General features: G+C 31.8%; 1 protein-coding gene across 3 annotated transcripts; it reads left to right on the top strand.

The window, feature by feature from the left end:
• The first annotated feature begins 6,892 nt into the window (after positions 1-6,892).
• On the top strand, positions 6,893-11,934 carry LOC114723832 (uncharacterized). 3 transcript variants are annotated; one of them, XM_028910075.1, is made up of 5 exons: positions 7,846-7,891; positions 8,511-8,908; positions 9,344-10,183; positions 10,300-10,458; positions 11,424-11,934. In XM_028910075.1, exons 3-5 carry the CDS (start codon positions 9,353-9,355, stop codon positions 11,709-11,711), a joined length of 1,278 nt encoding a protein of 425 aa, XP_028765908.1. In that variant the 5' UTR covers positions 7,846-7,891; positions 8,511-8,908; positions 9,344-9,352; the 3' UTR covers positions 11,712-11,934. The 3 variants fall into 3 exon arrangements, with proteins under 3 accessions (XP_028765909.1, XP_028765908.1, XP_028765907.1); XM_028910076.1 differs by lacking the exons at positions 7,846-7,891; positions 8,511-8,908 and adding an exon at positions 6,893-7,110; XM_028910074.1 differs by lacking the exons at positions 7,846-7,891; positions 8,511-8,908 and having other exon boundaries at positions 9,217-10,183.
• The last annotated feature ends 11,371 nt before the right edge of the window (positions 11,935-23,305 follow it).

Below are 23,305 nucleotides of genomic sequence, written 5' to 3'. Positions count from 1 at the left end.
TTTAGTTATGCCCGTGCGAATGGATTCAAGACACAGGCTGCCCAGACTAGTGGCTATATTGAAATGAAGAACCATGATTTTGAAAGCCTCAATTCCTTAACAATTTGTGCAGATACAGGGACGGTTGATGCTAACTAGACTATTGAAGATGGGCCGGCAGAAAGTACAGCAGCAATGGTGTTGCATGAAAGTGACAACTTGGAAGATCAGTCCTGCCAAGATAGCTATCAGACCTCTTCTAATCCTCATACTGGTTGTGATGCTGTTAGTTTAGAAGAAGCTCTTTATGAGCCTGGCATGAGTTCAGCTTTTAGCAAGAGAGATCAGCTCATAACTGGCACATCTGATGCAGCACAAGCAAGGGCAACAGGAAGACTAGGTGAGCTTCTTTCGCACAAATACTTTGTCGGGAAAGTTGTAAGGCCGCTGTAAAGCGGGTTTATGAAACTAAAGAAACGGGGCTTCCATTTGACTTAGTCATCGGGGAGGGGCCCAATACAAAGTCCATAGAAGTTAAAGCAACAAGATCTTCAAGCAAAGATTGGTTCAATATAATAGTGAGAGAACGGTAGTTTGCCACCGATAAAGGTGAATCTTTTAGCATTGCACATGTAGCATTACTGGAAAATAATGTTGCTAGGATTACGATTTTCAAAGATCCAGTGAAGCTATGCTAGCAAGGTGTGCTGCAATTGGCTGTTGTGATGCTAAAACAACGAGAGTTCGCTGCCATCTCTTGGCTGCTACCCTTGTTAGACCCTGTGGTGAGGAAGTACCTGGCTAGGCCACTGGGGAATCTAGAGAAATAGCGGGGTTCACTTCACCCTCTGTTCATTTCATTTGAATCGCACTTCGGCAGAGACTCTTCAGCATTTATTGACCCACGGTTTCATTATTTCACATGCCTGAAGTTTGGGTGTCTCTCCACCGGAAAAAGATGCCCGATGCAACGTGGGAATTTTGGCATCACTGTGTTTATGGTTTAAGCTAATTCACAGTCACACTTTTCTTAGTTCTCATCCAGGTGATCGATCTTCAAAAGGGTTCAGTGAGATAAGGGTTTGAAGGGTTCGGCCAGATGAGGATCTAGGCCACTAGATGGTTGAAACCTGACCCACCCCCTTGTATGCTTCAACAGAAATCACACAGGTAAATTGATGTAATAGAAATCTCTAGTAAAATGTTCACAATAAAATATACTCCTCCGGTACTTAATATAGGACTTAATTATTGAGTTGGTTTTGGTCCTAAATATAAGACTCATTTCTCATATTTATCAATTTTCTCTAAATTATCCCTATGGATACTTTGTCAACTATAATCAAGTAGAAGAAGGAGATGGGGTATTAAGAAAGATGATTATGGTGTTTTAGGAAAAATGCATCACATTTCTCATAATTAACCAACTTACCTAACTTCCTTAATCTAATCAAATTAGTTAAATAGGTTTTATATTAAGAACTAGAGGAGTATTATATAGTCCGTTTTAAGGATTGGGGACTTATCCATTCAATAACTTTACACTGGATTTTCCCAAATGGGGTACAAAAATTGTCATCTCTGGGTAGTTTCTCCTACCAAAAGATACCTGTAACATTGTAGGGTGTCAACTTCTTTTTTTTTTTTTGGATCAATATTTAAGACGTGGAAAGATGCGAATTAGCATCCTTCCTAAAATGAATGTAAATATCTTTGTATTGTGAAAGTGTTAATTATCAATTTTCTGATTCCAAAATTTATGCAGAAGAAAGCTTTATATTCAGCTCTGGTCTATATTATATTCAATGGTTTTTTAACTTGACTTTGTTCTTCTTAAGACTTATTCCGTCCATAACATTCTCAATATGATAAACTTTATATTTATCTGGTTCTTAATATAAGGCCTAATTAACTAATTTAAGTAGATTAAGAATATTCGTTAAATTAGTTAATATGATTTTTAATTTTTTAAAAATATTTTGAGCATCTTTTTTAATTCTCTTCTTTTCTCTCCTGTTTGATTATTGTTGGGGAAATATCAATCAGGTTAATTTGAGGAAAAAAATTGATAAACATGTAAAATAAATCTTATATATAAGACTAACATTAACTTTCTAATTAGTTCTATATTAAATATTGGAGGAGTAATATTTTAATGCAATAGCGGATGATCTGTACTGTGCAATAAGAAAAAGATATGTAATTGCTTCTAATGCTTTCTCAATTTGTACAAATAAAATATTGTTTTGGCCATTGTTAGAACTGAACTTGCTAGATATATTGAAAATCTGATGTGTCGGACTGTTGGAACTCAAACTAAATTAAACTAAATGAGAATTTGTAAACAATGCCATGGACGGAATTTATAAACAATGCCGTGGACGCTTAGGAGACCCTTCTTCCCTACATTCCTTTTCATAGCCCAATCTTCCCCATTTTCCTTAGTTCTTAAACTAGGTAATCTTCATGCCTAAGTAACGAGGAGATTGAGTATTATTATTACTATTTTTATTATCCTCTAATTCTACTGTTCATTTTATTTCTGTTAATCTTCGTCTTTTTTCCTCCATACTTAACTTATGCTACTGTGACTCTTTAACTTTGTATGCTTATATTTCTCAATATCATTTTGCCTTTCCCTCTAAAAAAAGTAATATTTTAATTGTTCCTCTTAACTTCTACATGTTCGTTAGTTCTTGGGTGGCATTTTTTTTTAATCAGCATTTTAAGAGGCGTTGTAATATAATTATAATTGGCTATTAAAAATGTTGAATATTGACCTTAGTTATCGAAAATAAAACACAAATATGGTGCAATGATAATGTTTTTAAATTGTTCTAGTTTTGGTCACAATGGAAAATATATGTGTTTTACGAAAATTAAATACAAATATGTCTCATGAATTATATAAGTGGATTCAGGGTTAAAAATACCAACGAAGTTATACCAAAAGTTCATCCAGTACTACTAATCCAAGTTTACAAATGGCACAAAAATGCTAGTGCCGTTTAAATGAGTTAACGTCTATTACCTTTGCAGTGTGACCCATGATACCAAAATATCCCAACTAAAACAAAAAAAAACTTAAGGGTAAAAGTTCACCAAACATCATGTAATTTTTACTGAAAGGGTTATCGTATTAAAATGTGTTAGAAATTATTAATTAAAATAATTCGTGTAAAAAATTAAGTTTGAGTTGAATTGCCCTTCAATGATAAGTTATTGAGTAAAATACTCTAACTTTCTTAATGTTTTGCCCTAATTACATGGACTCCATTCCATTTTGAAAATATACACTTAAGTCCAACCTATTAACTACGTTAAGAATATTATAAAAATATATTTAAATAAATTTTATTTACTAATCTACCTTCATCATGCTGTATCATTAATCTTGAGCAAAATTCTTTGAAAATTTTAAGACTTTTTCTCTTTCTCTTTTAGAAAATTAATTATTCGTTTATTTTTTACCATATTAGGCAGAAAATTCAAGATATTTAATTAACATAGATATTAAAAATTTGATTAACTTTGTTAATTAATAACACTTAACTAAATATGTTTATATATGTTTGTAGCAAAACATTTGTTTTACAAATTTTAAATTTAAATTTAGTTGGTTGATATAATCTCTCAAACTTATATCATTTATATCATATAATTAAATTGAATTAAAAATCTAAAAATATCAAATGAATACTAATCAAAGGATCAAAATGTACATGTTTATTTTGTTGACTTTATTTGAAAATTCTTTGAAATTAAAATACTTTTGAAAAAGTAATAATAGTGTTAAAATATAAAACACAATAAGTTATAAAAATATTTAATTATTATGTATAATATTTATTCTATTAAAATATTTTTAGCCATAACAATTAATATAATAACTATAGCAGACTGGTTTTTATTAAAAAAAAAGGAAAAAAATTGGCTGATTAAGAAATTTTTTTATTAAAAACATTAATAACCTTTTTTAATTATAAAGATTGAGGACATAAAAATTTATTATAATTAATAACCTTAAAAGTTGGAGGTATTTTGATACTTTTATTGAAAGTTATATGGTATTTGGTGAACTTTTAGTATAAATTTATTGATATTTTTTACCCTTAACTTTTTTTATTTTAATTAGGGGTATTTTAATACTTTCCTTAAAAATATTGTAGGTTCCACTAGAAAGGTAATGGACGTTAGCTCATTTAAACGATGCTGGCATTTTTGGAATATTTTTAAACTTGGATTAGTAAATTTTAACTGAATTTTTTGTTTAACTTCATAAGTATTTTTGACCTTCAACTTTATATAATCTTAATATTTACAAATTGATCCGTTATTTGCAAGTTAAATTTACAAATTAATGTTTACAAGTCAAATTTTTATATGTACACATACAAGTCAAGTTGCCTCATTTGCAAAACTGGGCGAGGGGTTTTGAACGTAGACTAGGTAATATGCCCTCGACGATGGCAGAGATGCAGGCTATACGCACGGGTTTGCAAACAATTAAAACTCACAAGGGCGAAACTCCACGCACATTCAGTGGAAGCTTTTCACACGATGAAGGACTGTAGATCCTTTAATTCGAGGTTTAGTACGAGTAAAATAAGAAAAAGAGAAAGGATTTAATATAAAAAAATTTTAAAAATACTCTTCTGATCCTTAATATAAAACCTAATTTTTGAGTTGGTTTTAATCCTAAATATAAAAATTATTTTTCATATTTATCAATTTTCTCTAAATTATCCCTATAGATACTCTCTCAACCATAATCAAGTAAAAGAGGAAGATGGGGTATTAAGAAAGATGATTATGATATTTTAGAAAAAATGTGTTATTTTTTTTTATAATTAACTAACTTACCTAATTTTTTTAATTTAATCAAATTAGTTAAATGGGTTTTATTATTAAAGACCAAAAGAGTAATATTTTAAAATTTTAATAAATAAAAGATGCAAAATAAAAGAATAATAAAAATTAATTACGATCTTTTTACTCCACTTTTCTAATTCTTTTAAATTTAACTCGTTTTTTTTTGTCGTTTTCCTCCTTGATGAGATTTGGGAATTGACGGCGCTGATTTACCGAGAATGCATTAAATTTGCAGACCCCATAGCTCGTAGGCCTCATGCTTCAAGTTAAGACTTTGAGCTTATCCTATCGCCACCTACTGCTTGCTCGGAACAAATCAGGAGAGGTAAAAAGTGTCCATCCTTCTCCTTCTGATTGCGGAGTGTCTTTATATATAAATCCTCCAGCGTTGCTTGCCTTTTTGTTCCGAAAAAATGTGATGAAATAAAAATATATCCTTTGCATTTATTTATAAATTCTGAGACTTAATTGGGATTTATTTTTTGTTGGTTATTTATTTATAAATTTTTAATGCTTTTTTTCCCATAATTCATCGCGCAAACTAATTGTGAAAAATAACAGTTGCCTTTTCAATTATATTTTAATGGCATTGCACTCGTTGAGAAGTTAGGATAGTCATTATTATGGAGAAAATAATTTTTTTAAAGCATTTTCCATAATTCTTCTCACAAACTAATAGTGAAAAATAATAGATGCCTTTTTAATTACTACTTCCGGTTCTAATTATAACTTCTCATTTGTAGATTATAAACAATATCTTATAATTAAGATTTTTAGAGGTAATATTGCACTATTTGATTAGGATTAGGATAACTGGATAAGATAAAAGTACGCCTAACACTATAAACTATATTTTGAGATGTCCAAGTTATTAAGCGATGCAACTTTACTCCTAAATTATTAAAATGGGTTCAATTTCACCCTAATTAAACTAAGGGAGGCAAAGGGTTCATTTTCTCTCCCATCCATCACCTTCACAGCAGCGTCTAGCTCTCCCTGAGTTAACAGAAAATTGAGCTGCACATCACATAAAAAAAAAAAATATTACACGTAAAGAAAGATAAATTACACATAAAAAAAGTTAAGTTGTACAAAATAGAAGTTAAGTTGTATAAAATCTTTAGTCCCTTTTACCAATTAAATTTTTAATGGGAGATTTATTCCCGATTTTTCCTTTATTTTTTATGGGGTATTTATTTATAAATTTTTAATGCTTTTTCCATTATTCCTTACGCAAACTAACGGTGAACGATAACAGGTGCCTTTTTAATTATATTTTAATGATATTGCACTCGTTGAGAATTTAGGATAGTCATTGTTATGGAGAAAATAATTTTTTAATGCATTTTCCATAATTGTTCTCTCAAACTAACGGTGAAAAACAATGGATGCCTTTTTTTAATTATATTTTAAAGATAATATTGCTAGGACAAGGATATTGCACTACTTGATTAGGATTAGGATAAGGTGAAAGTACACCTAACATTCTAACCTATTTTTTGAGATGTCTAAATTATTAGGTGTTGCAACTTTACTCCTAAATCATTAAAATGGTTGAATTTCACCCTATACTAAGAGAGGCAAACGGTCCGTTTTCTCACCCATCCATCACGTTCACAGCAGCGTCTGGCTCTCCCCATCTCAGCTTTCTCCATCCTATGGTCTAATCGGTGTGAGTCTCTCCCCTCGGTCGTTGTCGAAGAGGATGACGGTGACGACCCAAAGCCTCCACGCGTCTCTGATCCTCCTTACCAGTGGCTGTTCATGGGTTTAGTCGCCTGAATGCGTAATTACTCCAAGATACGGAAAAATAAGAGTTAATGCTCCAATCGTACATTGAGATAGAAAAGCTAGGATAGAAGGAATTGAATAATCGAAGCACAGTGCTCTGCATTTTTTTATTGAATATATAGACAAGAATACAATAGCTAGAGGACAAAAGGTATTACAAAGAATGAGCAGAAAAATAATTGAGAGCCTGTTAAAGCTAGACATGTGTAAAGGTCAGAAGATTTTAGACAAGCTATAGCTGATACAGTAGTGGAAGATATAATATTGGAATGAAGTTTACTTAATGATCACTGGAAACTCACTGTATATTTATACTGAACATGCAAGTTTACAGGAGCGATTAGGTTACAACTAACTCAGGGTTTACAGCCGGCAAATCTCCTAGATTCAGATGCACAAATAACCACATGATTAACCAGTGCTTATTGCAGCTAATCACTAACAGCAGTAATCTTAAATTCTGTATAGGTGCATCCAAAGGACTCTTGGCTCCAATTACATCTAACATCCCGATTTTTTTTTTTATGGTATATTTAGCACCCTAATTTTATTCTTTTGATGCATCCAACACCATGATATTATTTATTTAGTTACATCTGTCACCCTAATCTTCAGAGTGCCGATGGATTAAAAAACAAATAATAGGGTATTGGACGTACCATAAAAAAGATTGATGTGCTGAATCTGAGAAAAAAATGATTTGTATGCAGAGGTGTTGGATGCACTTTTACCCAATAAGGTAAATATATTCTGTATACCAAGAAAGCAGCACAAACAAGGTTAACGACCCCGGGATGGACAGTGCATAAGCAGAATAGTGAGTTTATTATGCTGCAAAGAACGAAGCTTAAAATCGTTCAAGTTCAATGTTGCATTTTTATGCCATTTGCAAACTAATAAAGAAGTTTTAAGAAAAGAGACACTCCTTATTTTTCCGGATTTACTTGACTGACCATCATTACTAGACTAACAGTCCAATTAAATGTTTATATAATTGCAGAGAAACTATCGGTTCTACGTCATGCTTATTTCAACTTCAATCATTTTGTCCATATATATAGTCTCTGTGTTTTTTTTGTTTTTTTCAAGTATCAATCTTGGCCGCAGTGGTGTTAACCTTGTGAAGGCAATGACACAAGACTATGTGTAAGATTTTCTCATAATATACTGTTTCATGGCAGTCTGGTTTGTTGGGCGCCTCACATACAGCTTTCCATTTGTATCTCATTTTACCCAAAATGTACAGAAGGTACAAATCTCTAATTACTTAAGATGCCTGATGCTTCTCAATTTATTTTACCCAGGTGCTAGGGGAATAGTTTTTGTTACGGCTTTGCTTTTTTGGCTGATTCATCTAGTTGGAAGTGTAACATCTATATTACTATAGCTCCGGCCATTTTATGCATTATATGGTGTTACAGTTAGAAGCTTATTAAGATGTTAAAAGTGGGGGGAAATTACTTCAAGATTTCACAATGCGATGATGACAATTCTGTTGAGAGATTTAAGCTGAAACATGATCGTCTTTTTTATTATTGTTGTGTGCGTATCTTAGTTTAGCTTTTATTTTTTCCTTTGGTATAACTCATTGAGTCAATTTGGATTTGAGGCTAATTTCTGTCAAGCTGAAAATATTAAGATTATAACTTAGAGTGCAGTTCCTGAGATTTGAACTTACGTTTTTCTCCTAACCAAAATCATGCCGTTTGTCATCTCAACCAATAATGATTTGTTTACATTAGAAAGAGGGTCTACTTTTTTTCATGTTGATGACAATAACTAGGTTGTCGTGAGTCTTCTATGTATGTTTTTTCTCTAGGTAGATGCTGCTGCACGTCAATACTAATCATGCATCTAAACGTATCCAGAGGCATCCAATTAATCGAACACCTTGTCTGAAATTTTGGAGACAGGCGGATTTGTTTCCACGTGGATCCCTAGTACCCTCATCCTGTAATTTCATTCAACGAAGCACTTGTCTCTATCATATTGATTTCATCTTCCCCTGTTCACACCGACAATCTTCCAGATTCATCATATGCGTCATGCCTTACAGCACAAAAAAAGCTCTTCGTCCGTTGTGGAATTGTTCATCACGCAACGTAACGCAACATGATTGAAAATTAAAGTGTCGTGCAGCTGTCAGCTGCCTTACCTGTGTGTGCCTATATATATAGATATAATTTGTGTAGTGTAAGTGCAACTCCAATTTCTTAGTTTCTTGCAAATTCAGATCAGTCACTCTTCTAGTCCTTCCTCTGCAGTGGTATGTTATTTCTTCTTTGTGCTTGCTAGTTCGTTAAGTTCTATTATATTTCTACTACATATACTACTTCTTATCCTTAATATAAGAGTCAGTTGATTAATTTGAGTAAATTAAAAAAATTAGTTAAGTTAGTTACTTGTAATAAATAGGTGTTGTCTTCCTTAAAATGCTTTTATTAATCACGTATATTAGCTAAAACTATCACTTGATGAAATCTTTAATATATGTAACTACTACAAGGACTACCTTGAGAAAAAAAATGAATATAAGAGATAAAGTGGATTGGAGTATTATATTTGAACTAAATTGAATGTCAAACTAACTTTTATATTAAAGATCAGAGCTAGTATATAGGAGACTGGACGCAGCACACTTCACATCTGCTTCTGTTTTAGGTTCTGTTATCTAATGATTTCCCATATGATGATGTTGCAGAGAAACAACATGCGACTTTCGCAAGCTTATATATTTTTATCAGCAATACTATTGCTCTTATCACTGTCTCATGCTTTATGGAAGAAGGAAAGTAATGTCAAGGAAGCCGTTTTTCTTTCCCCCAAGTTTGAATTAGAACCAGGATCAGTTCAAAATAGCTATTACTATGATATAGGCTTCCCAAGAGGCCATATCGCAATAAAGAGTTTCAATGGTGAAGTGGTTGATGAAAAAGGCAATTCTGTCCCTCTTCATGAAACTTATCTCCATCATTGGCTTGTTGTTAGATACCATCAACGTAAAGAGGTGACAAACACAGGTAATAATGAGTCAGATTCAGATCAAGTGATTGTAGGAAATAGCGGCTTATGTCCTGCAGGTACTCTTGGACAGTATTTTGGTATTGGATCCGAAACACGCGGCACAAATACTGATATACCAGAACCTTTTGTGATAGAAGTAGGCAATCCTGCAGAAATTCCAAATGGGTATGAGGAGAAATGGATGCTTAATGTCCATGCCATCGATACCAGAGGTGTTGAAGATAGGTTGGGGTGCATTGAGTGCAAATGTGATCTTTATAACATCACAAAGGATGAATATGGCCGGCCTTTGAGGCCCGATTATATAGGCGGTTTGCTGTGTTGTTATCATAATACTCAGTGCAGGGTAAAGAAAGGCCTTCAGCTACCAAGGAGAAGCCTCTACTTAAGATATACAATTAAGTGGGTTGACTGGAGTGATTTCATGGTGCCTGTTAAGATTTATATACTTGACGTGACCGACACTTTGCAAGCACCACATGGTTCTAAAGCCTTGGGTACAAAACATAATTGCAAGGTAAGTAATTTTTATGGTAACAAGTTCATTAGTCTGAATCCGAATTCAACTTAAAACATAATAAAATACACTTTGTTATTGTGTGTATGTAAGCAACAAGTATTGTTTTGTTACAGGTTGAATATGATGTTGAGTCTTGCAGCAATAGCCATAAGGATAAGAGTGAATGCATTGATGTCAAAAGAACAAGCCTCCCTATGCCAAGAGGTGGCTATGTCATTTATGGTGTGGCTCATCAACATGCGGGTGGAATTGGTTCAACTCTGTATGGACAGGTGATAGTTGATTTCTATTTTTCAGCCTTTAATTGCTAGTGGTGGTATAGGCTGGAGCCCATGCAGGTTGGTAAAAGGACCATCTCATGGTGGGCTCGAATTTAGCCAGACTGTCCCACCAAGGAATGGGTTGGCCCGCCAACCTCCATTTTTTTTTATAAGTTTTTTGTATTTCTACATATATATTTTTAAAATTTTTAAATTAAATTACAAACTTTTATAGACTAAATTCTATTTATTTTTATATTTTCATATAATTATATAATTAAATTAATCTCAAAACTTGAAATATAAGCATATACTTTATTTTTAATAGTTATTTTATTAATATAAAAATGTTAAAACAATAAAGAAAATGATAAAATGATAAAACTTTTTCTTATTAAAATACAAATTAAAATTAAAAAAATTATAATTGAAAAAAAAGGTAGGCTCGCAGGCTAGCTTGTGACGAGTTGTGAGTTGATGAGTGCGGGCTGAAAAGGACCACATCCAAACAGTTTCTATTTTCTTCAACCTAACCCTCCACTTTTTGGGAGTTGGTGGTTGCATATTGCCGGCTCTATTAATTATTTACTAGTATCTATGAAAATTTTAACATGGAAAAGGCCAAAAGGGTCCTAATAAGTAATGATTCTCATCCAGCAAATTAAGTAGGGTTGCAAATTTGCAGCTTACTATGTTTCTCTATATTTGAGCCTTTGTAAGTAGTACAATATGTGCAAAAAATGGGTGAATCGGTTTTTACTGATTAGTAAGGGAGTTGTTTATTTTCATTGGTATATAGAAAACCCTCCTTCAATATTTGTGATTTGGAGGGTGGTAGGGGTTAAAGTCTAGACAATTCCTCAGAGCTCATGTGCCATTGAACCGGTCTGTAACTTTAAATCGATAATATCCACACCGCTTGTTGTAACATAGCAATATAGCTTGTTTTCTGAAACTAGCTAGTGAGATGGTTTCAGGATGGAAGGGTTATATGTTCTTCAACACCAAGCTATGGAACCGGGAAGGAGGCAGGGAATGAAGAAGGCTACATTGTAGGAATGAGCACTTGTTATCCTCAACCTGGTTCGGTCAAGATAATTGATGGAGAAACCTTAACTCTGGAATCCAACTACAGTCGTGGCAGCCGTCCGCATACTGGAGTTATGGGGCTCTTCTATCTCTTGGTGTCAGAACAGCTGCCAGACCAACTTCCTAAGCATTCTTCTCGTGCTTCATTATTTGAAAATATAGACAAAATATTTTAGATAGTAAGTGGAGTCTCCTTTACATACATACATACATACATACATATATATATATATATATATCATTGTCTAGTCTGGTGAGAACTTCTACTTTGCTCTTATCTTGAAAAATAATGTAGTGGATGTATTGTTCTATGTGGGGTGTGTGTGTAATGTGTGTAATGAGAGTAAATGGGCAAGTATACTTTGTTCCACACTTTGTATTTTTCCCCTACGTCTTTTGGCCCTTGTGAAATGTAGAAACAAAGAAACTATGGCCAAATTAAATGGGTTAATATAATCCTTCATGTCTCGAGTTTATAAGTTCTTCATGTCTCAAACCATAGGTTTTAGTCCCTCAAAAGACAAAACAGTATTTACTAAATTGTATAATCAATGTTTAAATAAAAGAAACTTAAGAGATCAAAACCTATAATTTTAAACTTAAAGAATCAAAATCAAAATAAAGATAAACTTGATAGATCAAAAATTGTTTTTGTGTGTGTGTGATGGATTAAAAATTGTATTAATACAAATTAAATATTTTGTGTGTGATGGATAAAAATTGTATTAATTCAAATTAAATATTTTGTGTGCGCGGTTGCGTGTGCGTGCGCGTGTGTGTGAAGAAACTAAAGAGAAGTGGCAATATTAAACAAAGGCTTGTGTAGAATGAATCATGGCAACTTCTTTGAAAATAACATTGGAAAGTTTTATTGGTTGGGTTCCCTTGGTAATCAATGATCAATATGTTGAGTCTTCTTTTCGCCATAATCTTGAGATCCCGCGCGAGGTTGTGATTGGTGAACTTGCGAGAATAATTTTCTATAATTGCGAGTATAAAATTAATGATGCATTTATCGAAGGCATATTAAATATGACAGATATCTTTTATTTTAAGAGTATTTATAGCTTTTTAATTATGAATCTGCATTTAAAAAATTAATTAACAGAGTGTTTTTGTTAAGGGAGAAAGTAAACATATATCTTTCTTTACATCTGTTGTTGACCCATACGATTCTCAACTTTTTTTAATAAATTGTATAAGTTATATATTAACTTGATATTCATTTTATCAATATTTATGTATGAAATTAATGATGCATTTATCTAGAACATATCATATATAGCAAATATTTGTTATTTTAAGAATATTCAGAGTTTTTTTTTTTTAATTATGGACATGTGCGTGGAAAGTCTATGAATTGTTTTTACTAGATGAGAAGCAAACATGTGTCCCCTTTTGTCTTTAGATGCTTCCCTTTAGACTTGTGCAATTTTCTTTTTTTGTTTTAATAAATTGTATTATTTATACTTTGACATATTATTGATTTTATCTTTTATATTGAGCTATGAAATCAATAAATTTATCTTAAACATATCATATATAGCAAATATTTCTTAACTTAAGAATTTTAAGAGTTTTTTTTAATTATGCATGTGCAGGTTTAGACATTGGTTTTTATGTGAGAAAGTGCACATATATGTGGTGTTTTATGACTACGGTTAATCTATGCAATTATATCTTTTTATTAATAAATTGTATTATTTATATATAGATTCGTCATTCATTTTATTTTTACATTTATTTATGAAATCAATGATAAATACATTCATAACATATTATATATTACAAATATTTATATATAATATATTCATAACTTGTCATAAAAATATTTTATTTTTATGAATTTTACGAGCTTTTTTAAATATGGATTTGCACTTAAAAAGTTAATGAATTGTTTTTATTAAGTGAGAAAGTAACTATATGTCCTTATTTTTATGCGCGACTTTCACTTTCTTTAATAACTTTTAATATTTATATATCCACTTGCTATTTGTTTTATATTTATATTTACATATGAAATTAATTATAAATTTATTTAGAATATATCGTATATAAAAACTTTTTTTTTTTTACTTTTAGAATGTTCGCAATGTTTCTGGATGTGGGCTCTAAAAGTTTAGGAATTGTTTTCACTAAGTGAAAAAAAGAAATATCAGCTCCAAAAAAAAAAAAGTGACAAAAGGAAATATATATGTCTCGTTGTTTTGTCTTCTTTTAGACTTGTGCCATTTTAAATTAATTGCATTATTTATATTTTGACTTGCTATTTTTTTTTTTTTTTGATATTGATGTATGAAATCAATGATAAATTTATTAAAACACATCACACATAGCAAACATTTTTTAGTTTAAGAATTTTAAGAGTTTCTTAGTCATGTGTTTGCACTTGAAAAGTTTAGAAATTATTTTTACCAACTAACAAAGTGAATATATATTTCTTTTTCATGCCTATTGTTGACCTAGGAGATTTTTGCTTTTTTTAAAAAAAAAAACAAATTGCCTATTCATATTTTGACTTGCTATTGATTTTCTTTTTAATAGATGTATGAAACTAATGATCAATATATACATAACATATCATAGACAGCAAATATTTGTTATTTTATGAATTATAAAATTTTTTTTTAACTATGGGTTTGCCCTTAAAATTTGTTAGACAAAAAAGGAGGTAATAGCGGAATGCAAATATCTGAGGTACAGTGCAATAGTGCTCAATATTCATTAAATAAAGAATATGCAGCGCAAGTTGCAAAGGAGTTTGTTAATGGGAGGGGTCATGTAGCCCTAGGATAAGAAAGAATCTACTAAATAAATAAAAAAATTCTTTCATATTAGCTAATTATAATTATACTCTAACAACCCACCCCTAAACGAGAGGGTGGAACAAGCAGCCCGAGTTTGCATCGAAAATTATGAAACTGAGTGCAGTTGAGAGGTTTTATCAAACAATCTGCAATCTGATAAGATGAGGGCAAATATCGAACATCAATGCAACCATGCTGTACCAAATCATAAATAAAATGAATGTCAATCTTGATATGCTTGCTCCTTCCATGTTGAACACGATTTACAGCTAGAGCCTTGGGACTTATATTATCACACCACATCACTTATAGTTGTTTTAAAGAAAAGCCAAATTTAGATAAGAGAGAGGCTATCCACTTAACTTCGATTGCTCCATCTGCCAAGGCTTTATATTCAGACTCAGTATTAGAACAAGATACCACTCTTTCCTTTCTTGATAACCATGAAATCATGGAATTACCAAAATAAATGCACATGCCAGCACCTGATTTTCTGTCATCAATGTTAGCTGCCCACTTTGCATCAATATAAAAAAACAACCTCAACGAGTTTAATGGTTTCAAAAAACAGACTATAACTAAATGTTCACTTCAAATATTGTATAATGCATTTAAGACCTTGAAAATGGATATCTCAAGGAGCAGATATAAACTAACTGAGTTTGTTGACAGAATAATAAGCTATATACGGCCTGGTAGTGGTCAAATACTATAGTGAAACTATAGCTTGTCGATAAACAACTGGATTTTTCATCAAAGTTATTTCATTAACGGTGTACTGGCATCTTGTAACCATTGGAGTTGAAACTAGATCACAGTCAAGCATATCAAATTTTTTTAACAAATCAAGAATATATTTAGCTTAACTCGAAAAGATACCAGAACTAATACAATAGACCTCAATTCCCATAAAATAATATAAGTTTCCTAGATTTTTAAGGGAAAAACAACTGAGTTTTTCCACAAAATGTCTCAAATAAGCAAAGTTTTTGTGAGTCACCAAAATATCATTCACATAGATCCAAATAAAGACAATTAATTTGTTTTCATGAAAATAAAACAGAGAAGGATCACTCCTTGAATTCTAAAATACCCACTGAAATAACACAACCCTCAATCTATGAAACCAAGCACATGGTGCTTGTTTCAAACCATAAATAGCCTTTCCCAACTTACAGACACAATTGGACCGATTTTGATCAACAAAACCTTCAAGCTGCTTCATATAAACACTTTCTTATAGGTGAACATTCAAAAATGCATTGTTGACATCAAGCTAACGAATCTCCTAATTGTATGTCATTGCTATTGTTAAAATTATATGAATTGTGTTTGGTTTTACTACTGGACTAAAAGTCTCTCCATAATATACACTCGGTGTTTGCTAAAATCCTTTCACTACCAGCCACGCCTTGTGTTTCAAGATAGAGCCATTGGCATTAAACTTATTTTTCAACACCCATTTGCTATCAATCAAACACTGGGACGTGTACAAAACCAGTGACTATGTAACAGCCCCGTAACAAGTACACAAATACTTAATTCCACAATAATAATTAAGTCTTTAAAAATCAATAAATAGAAAAGAGTTAGCTAAAAACATTTAGGTAGTAACTATGATAGGAAAAATAAATCATATAATTAAGAACTACTATAGTTATATAAAAGACCTCGCTAATTACTTTAAAAAGTCAACCATGGTAGGAAGGACAAAACTAATCAAATAGAAATCTACCACCATCATTAACAATTTATATCCATAATAGAGCAGTAGCCACTATTTCAAAATAGCAAAGATAATTAATGTAATAAGAAATAATCAACACTTGATTTTTCAGATGTGTATCAAATCCATCATGAATCTCTATGATCCCAAAAATACAACTAAAACCAGTCATGAATGGGTTAGAGCATTTGAAGTCCACCAAAATAACTACCACTACTGCCCATATCAATCACAATCAAATAACATTCACATATATCCAAAAAGGGCTTCGCCCAATAGCACAAGTCTAGGATGCAGCGGAAAAAATAAACATATGTTAAGTTTGACAAAAAGGCCCTAAAGTTGGGTAATATACATTAGTCAAAGCATATAAGACAAAACAGAGGCTATACAGAGTGGAAAGGAAAACTCGAGCCACAAACAACTTCCCCTTGGGACCAACACCTAAACCCTTGCCTGAGAAAAAATATTAAATAAACATGGGGTGAGTCAAATTGATCCAGTAACCACAATTCCAATTCAACAGGTATACATGGAGTGATTACAAGATAGTTAAGTAGGAAAAGTATAATTTCAAATAACACATAATGTAAACATCTTTATAGAAAACAATATATATAATAATTTCAAAAGTAACTTGCATGCACAAAACTTCATCAACCATCCTTATAACTTTCTTGTAACCTCTGACAGAACCCATGGGTTATTTACACATAACAGGATTCGTTTCTTTTACAGGACTGCACTAAGCTCTCCGATAATAAGGTGTAACTCGGCCAAAAGTTACAGAGCTTATATTAGACCATGGGTTCCCTTTCTTTGGAATACGGAAAGGTGTCATGTCCCTTGAGCTAACCCTTGACCCAACCAACGGAAGGATGATACTGAGGGCCCTAAGAATGTTAAAGCCAACCACTGGGCGCCAAGTGACGGCTATATCACATGGTATAAAATAATCAAACTTCCCATAATTACACTTCAGCACAATCCAATACAGCTCCATAAGCATTTCAACCATCCAATTCCACACAATCCAATATTCATAAAGTATTCTCATATTCAATAATCAAATTTTGTTCAACATCAACATGATAATCACAAGATAAAATAATTCATGTCCACTTAACTAATAAATTTAACAAAACATAAATTTATATATATTGTTCACTTTGTATACATAAATCATCATAATGTATAATGATAACATTTTTAATATCAACACATGCTTATAATTACATCAACAAATGTATAAGGTAAATTAGAAAGTGGTTACCTTAAGTTCTTGACACAAGAACTAAAATGGAAGGATTTAAGATCCAAGAGCCCAAACCAAGCTCACTCTACAATAATGAATTTATAAACATATATTAATAGAAAAACTAATTAATATAGCATTAAAATAGTTTATTAATTAAATCCCCACAATTGGCTTACTAAAAATATATATTTAGGAAAAAAATAAAAATTCATCTATCCCTCCAAATAACAATTTCTAGAACTTTCCAACTCTATTACACTCATTAACATTATTAATAACAATAATTCCTTCAAATCATCCAAAAGCCCTTAAAAGTGCTCACTTTAAGTCTTAGAGAAAAATAACCATATATCACTATGTTTCAAGTCACCATCACAATCCTATTCCCTTTTTCATTAATCATCACTCACTCGTTAGGATCATTAAAATATAACATTTTTCCTAATTTATTCAAAACACCTAACTTCTAACAAAATCATTAACATTCCAATATAACTTCCAACAAAATCATTAACATTCACATTCCAACAAAATCTTCAAAGTCCGAGCATTAAATCCTCAATATAACTTCCAATGAACTAAACTAAGAGATTAAATTCAAAATTAATGTCACCATTATCACAAATCATAATTTTTCAACCAAACCCTAACTTATATTTCCTCAAATTAACCATTTACATAAAAATCTAGATCATAAGACTCCTATTCTAACCTCATAAGCTCTATTAATATCATAAAAATAAGTTAGAAGCCTTAAAGATTAAAAATCTATCAAGCCCTAACAAATCTTATTTTTTTGTCATAAACTTAGAAAAATAAAAAGAAGAAGCCAAATAAAAATAGTATGATGAAAATAACTTACTAAAATATCTTAAAAGAACCCCAAACAAACCCTCTTTCTTCCTCTCACACCCACTCACCCTCACTGGAACTCTGGAAGAACGCACGAACCAGGGGTAAGGAAGAACGAATGCGAGAATGAAAAGGAAAGGTTGAGAATGTTTTAACAGTGGGGGTACACATGACCCCCACTATTGATTTGTCCCTAATGTGTGTATTTTTTTTTTTTAAAGAAGGGTAAGGGTTACGGCCCATGGGGGGAAATTAACTCCCCTCATAAGTCAAACAGTGGGTGGCCTGTGTTAAAATATATATATTATATAAATATATTATATGTACCTATATATGTATATATATTATAACTATATATGTTAATTATTATTTGTTAATTAAGATTAAATTTTAATGATAATTAATTAATCTCAAATATAACTATTTTTTTAAAATGGAATGTTACAGACTAAGTCCTATTTCGCATAAGTGCTTCATATTTTGTAGTCATAGCTTCCTTTCAGTGAGGTAAAGTGAGCGCAACTTGAGCACTTAAGGGTTTCATCGCACAATTCGAAGAAATCAAATCTTTAGATTTAAGAAGACTGACAAATAGGTATTTAGGTTTGTGAATGCCAGCCTTAGCCCTTGTAGTCATTGGATGAATGTTTTGGGCTTCAACAATGGGCTCATTTTGAATGCTTTGTGGGCTTCCAATAAGACTGTCAATTAGACTAGCCATTTATGGTCCCAAAATTCATTGACTCATAAGGGAACCCAGAACACTTAGGCTCTGAATAATCAGAGAAGAATCATGATCATTTGAACTCTGATATTGTGAACCAAGATCATTTGAACCATCAGCAGGAGGAGGTTGGGATTGAGATGTGGGAATTATTGCTGGCATAACACGTTTAATCTTTTGAGCATCTGTTCGTCTATTCAAGAAGCCTATTGCAAAAGGAAAAGTTAGTATATCAAAAACTGCATATCTAGATATAAAAACTTTCCCAGTAGAACTCAAACATCGATAGCCTTTTTTTATTTAAAGCTAATCCTAGATATACACATTTTTTACTATGATAATGGAATTTATGACTATTATGCAACTTCAAGCATGGGTAACACACACAACCAAAAGGTTGTAAATGCTTATACTCAACTCTGCTTTGTAAAGAGAAAATAGAGGAGTTTGACCATTCAAAATTGGTGTTGGCACTTGATTAATCAGATACACAGCTGTGTAGAAAGCATTAACCCAATAAGTTAAAGGCATTTTAGCTTGACAAAGAAGCATTAATCCTGTTTCAACAATATGCCTATCCTTTCTTTTAGCACATTCATTTTGAGGCTGACGTATAAAGGCAAGTGAATGGAATTATGATTCCTTTAGATTTAGCTATAGGATACTCAATGCTATTATCACATTGTAATGCCTTAATTCTCGTATCTAATTGATTTTCAACCATATCTTGGAAGTGATTAAAGTAGCAATAGCCTCGCCTTTATGTTTTAAAGGATAGATCCAAGTATACCTTGTTATAATCATCAATACAATGAATGTAATATTGATGCCCACTAATAGATTGAACTGATGATAGTCCCCATAAGTCAGAATACAAGTTCCAAGGGTGTAGAAGCATGTGAAGATGGAAACAACTTTGATTTACCGAATTGGCAAGCCTCACATACATAACTATCATTAACTAGAACTTTGAGGTTATAATTATTCAATATTTGTCTCAAAACATGATTACTAGGATGTCCTAAAGCTTAATGCTACTGAAAAAAAACTTCACTCTCCTTGTTCTTTAAAGCAGCAACAACATGTATCTTTGGTCTCGCCTTACTACCCAGCTGATTCATCATTGGGTACATTCCTTCCCTGGGTATCTCTCACAATATAAGAATTCCTTTCTTCTTGTCCTTCACAACATACCCAAGGTTAGTGAAATTAACATCAACCTAATTGTCTTTAATCAATCTATTTATACTTATCAAACTTTTAGTAGCTTTAGGTACTAGTAAAACATCCTTGAGATGAAGATTAATGGACCTTATACCAGTAAAAGAATTGGATTCAATAGTCCAAGAAGCAATGTGTGACTTACCAACTAGTTGCACTAAATCAAGCTGCTTAGAACGAGGGGTGGCATGGTAGTTGGCACCACTATCCATGCACCATGCCAAATTATTGATTGTCCGAGGAGAAGCATAGTATGCTTGAGGAGAGTATCCATCAATTTAAGCAAAGTTCTAATCAGATAGACGCTAAAAACAAGTTGTAAAGGTATGTCTAAAATTATCACAATAGCTACAATAGGGTCATCCAGAACTCAGACCCTCACCACAGCGTCCTCTAAGCCGACCACCTTTACTGCCATATGTGTTGCATCAGCCACCACGATGACCAGTATTCAAACTCATCTCAACAAGTGAATCAATACACTCAACAACATTCATAGTAGATTGAAGAGTGAGAGTAGCAAATTGATTGAGTTGCTCAACACGGCTTTTAAATGCAAGAAGAAAAGCTTGTATCTTAATCCAAGTTAAATCAGTTTTGTCAATAAGCTTTACAATAATAGCATTATACTCTGTATCAAGACCATTTAAAGTATGCAAAATCAAATCATTAGAAGCTACTAGCGCACTAGTAAGAGCTAATTGATCAGTAGTATTCTTCATCTTAGCAAGATATTCTTCTATTTTCATGCCATTTTAACGGGTATGATGAAGTTTGGATTTGAAGACCATCACAAAAGCCTTGTCAAAGTATATGTGAGCTCACAAGCTTGTTTCTATAGTTTAGTAGGTGCCTCGCACTAAAGAAGCTGTGTGCTAACATTAAGGGACATGATATTATGTAGCCAGCCAACCAGTATTTTGTCCATCAAGTATGATTTAACATAGTCAGGATTCTCCTTTGCCCATGTAGCATCATGAATAAGCTTAGGAGGAACACGAGCAAAAAGAGATAGATGAGCTTCAAGATGATTTTTCTTGATTAAAGGTGGCACAACCGATTTCCAAATAAGAAAATTGGCACAATCCAACTTGATCCTTCTTGCTTGGTTAGAGAAATAAAAAAAGAGAATAAGTTTTCATGACTGATGACGGCATTGAGCCAAATCAGAGGATGATGATTTTGACATTTTGCCTCACCATGACTCTCTGCAACACTCTTATACCAAGATAGAAAGGGGAGGCAGTAGTGGAATGCAAATATCTAAGGCACAATACAATAGTGCTCAAGATTCATCAAATAAAAAATATATAGCACAAGCCGATAAAAGAGTTTGTTACAGAAAGAGACCACATAGCCCTAAGATAAGAAAAAAGTTGATAAAGAGTAAAAGAATATTCTTTCCTATTAGCTAATTACAATCATGCTCTAACATTGTTGATTTAACATTATTGAATATCTTGAAGAGTATATACGAAGCATTTGATTGTTAAAGACAGATGTAAAGATGTAAGATGATTATATGTAAATTAAGATCATTTTTCTTTGAGGGAGTAAGAAGGATGGTCCTGAAGTACCACACACAGACACACATATATGTATATGTGTGTGAATGCTTTTACAGCATAATTTCTAATATTATACTAGTTTGTAATGAAGTTATGTTTTGATATATGTTTAAGGAATCATTATACTACCTCCAGTAATAAGTATAAGAGTTAGTTAAGAGTTGAATTTGGTTCTAAATATAATATCTTAATCTATTTTTTTCCTTCAAATTTATAACTTTTTCTTGAAATTAAAGTATCTTGGTTGTGAGGGATTCCCACCAAGGTTAGTTCTAATACACATGACTGAAGAGAGTAGTTTATGAAAGTCAACAAACATTTGTTACAGATAATCAACTTAAAGTAATTTTTTTAATATCTTCAAATTAGTTATCTAACTCTTATATTAAAAAATGGAGGTAGAAAGTAGTATGCGGTTACTTTATTCAGCTTAATAAGGATGAAAATCAATTCATTGTGTGTATGTGAGACAAATGTTCATGATCCACAAAACTTGACCTGCATGTGAAAGTACATTTATATTATGAAGATCAATTCATAACTTTTGTTACAACTCCTACAAAATATAAGCCAAATGAAAAATATGTTCTTATATAGAAGATATGCATAGAAGAAATGTTCAAACAAATTATATAAAAGTTGTCATTCATGTGTAGACAAGCCAAGAAAAACTATTACCTCATAAAGGCATTGACAAAAATATTCAACAAATTGATGTACAAGTTTGGAATACAATGGATTAAGAACAAGAAGTGACATGCCTCCTCATTAAAGAGAGAAAAAAATTGAATTATACTCTTTTTGCCAAAACAAAAACCAAAGTTTTGGTTTTTAATGAGAAAACATTGATAAATATGCATTTTTTTAAACTAGATTTTAGTCGTATTAAGTTTTTTTTAATAACAGTTTAACAAGACAAAATATTTTTTATGGGCTTTTAAGGAGAGTCTTATGGATATTATAATATTAATGGATTTAATGGATGCCCATAATCCTGATTATCTTCAATCACATATGTTAGCATCACTAATTATCTTACAATTTTCTTATGTATCATCAATTATCCCGTAATTATAGAATTTTTTTTATTAGCTAGAGATATAAACTTATCTTTATTAATAAAGAGCATCTCAATTGTATTTAATTAATCCAAATATTAAAAAAAATGAAAAAAGAATATGTTTAAAGCCATGTTTAAAAAAATGAAAAATTTGATAGAGGTTATGTTGAAAATGGGTTTCTGCATTAAATGGGTTAGGTGGGTCATGGAATGTGTGACTCCTATAAATTTTGACTTGCTAGTCTTTGGAAACAAAGTTACAAGAATCATACCTAGAAGAGGAATAAGACAAGGTGATCCCCTCTCCTTACCTTTTCATTATTCTTGCTGATGTGCTGTCTCTTATGGTGCAGTATCATATAAATAATGGTGATTTGAAAGGCACAAGGCTATCTAGAGGGGGACCTCTTCTTTCTCACTATTTTTATTTTTTTTTACTAATAACACTCTTTTTTGTAAGAAATGAGAGGGAGAATTGTATGATTCTTAAAAGGATTTTAAATATGTTTAGTGTAGCCTCTAGTCAAGAAACAAATTTAGAAAGATCTTGTATC

The sequence above is a fragment of the Neltuma alba genome, unplaced genomic scaffold, assembly GCF_004799145.2.
Source record: "Neltuma alba isolate B1F8T4 unplaced genomic scaffold, ASM479914v2 tig00012155_pilon, whole genome shotgun sequence".
Lineage (NCBI taxonomy): Eukaryota > Viridiplantae > Streptophyta > Magnoliopsida > Fabales > Fabaceae > Neltuma > Neltuma alba.
This window is presented reverse-complemented; position numbering and strand designations above follow the sequence as displayed.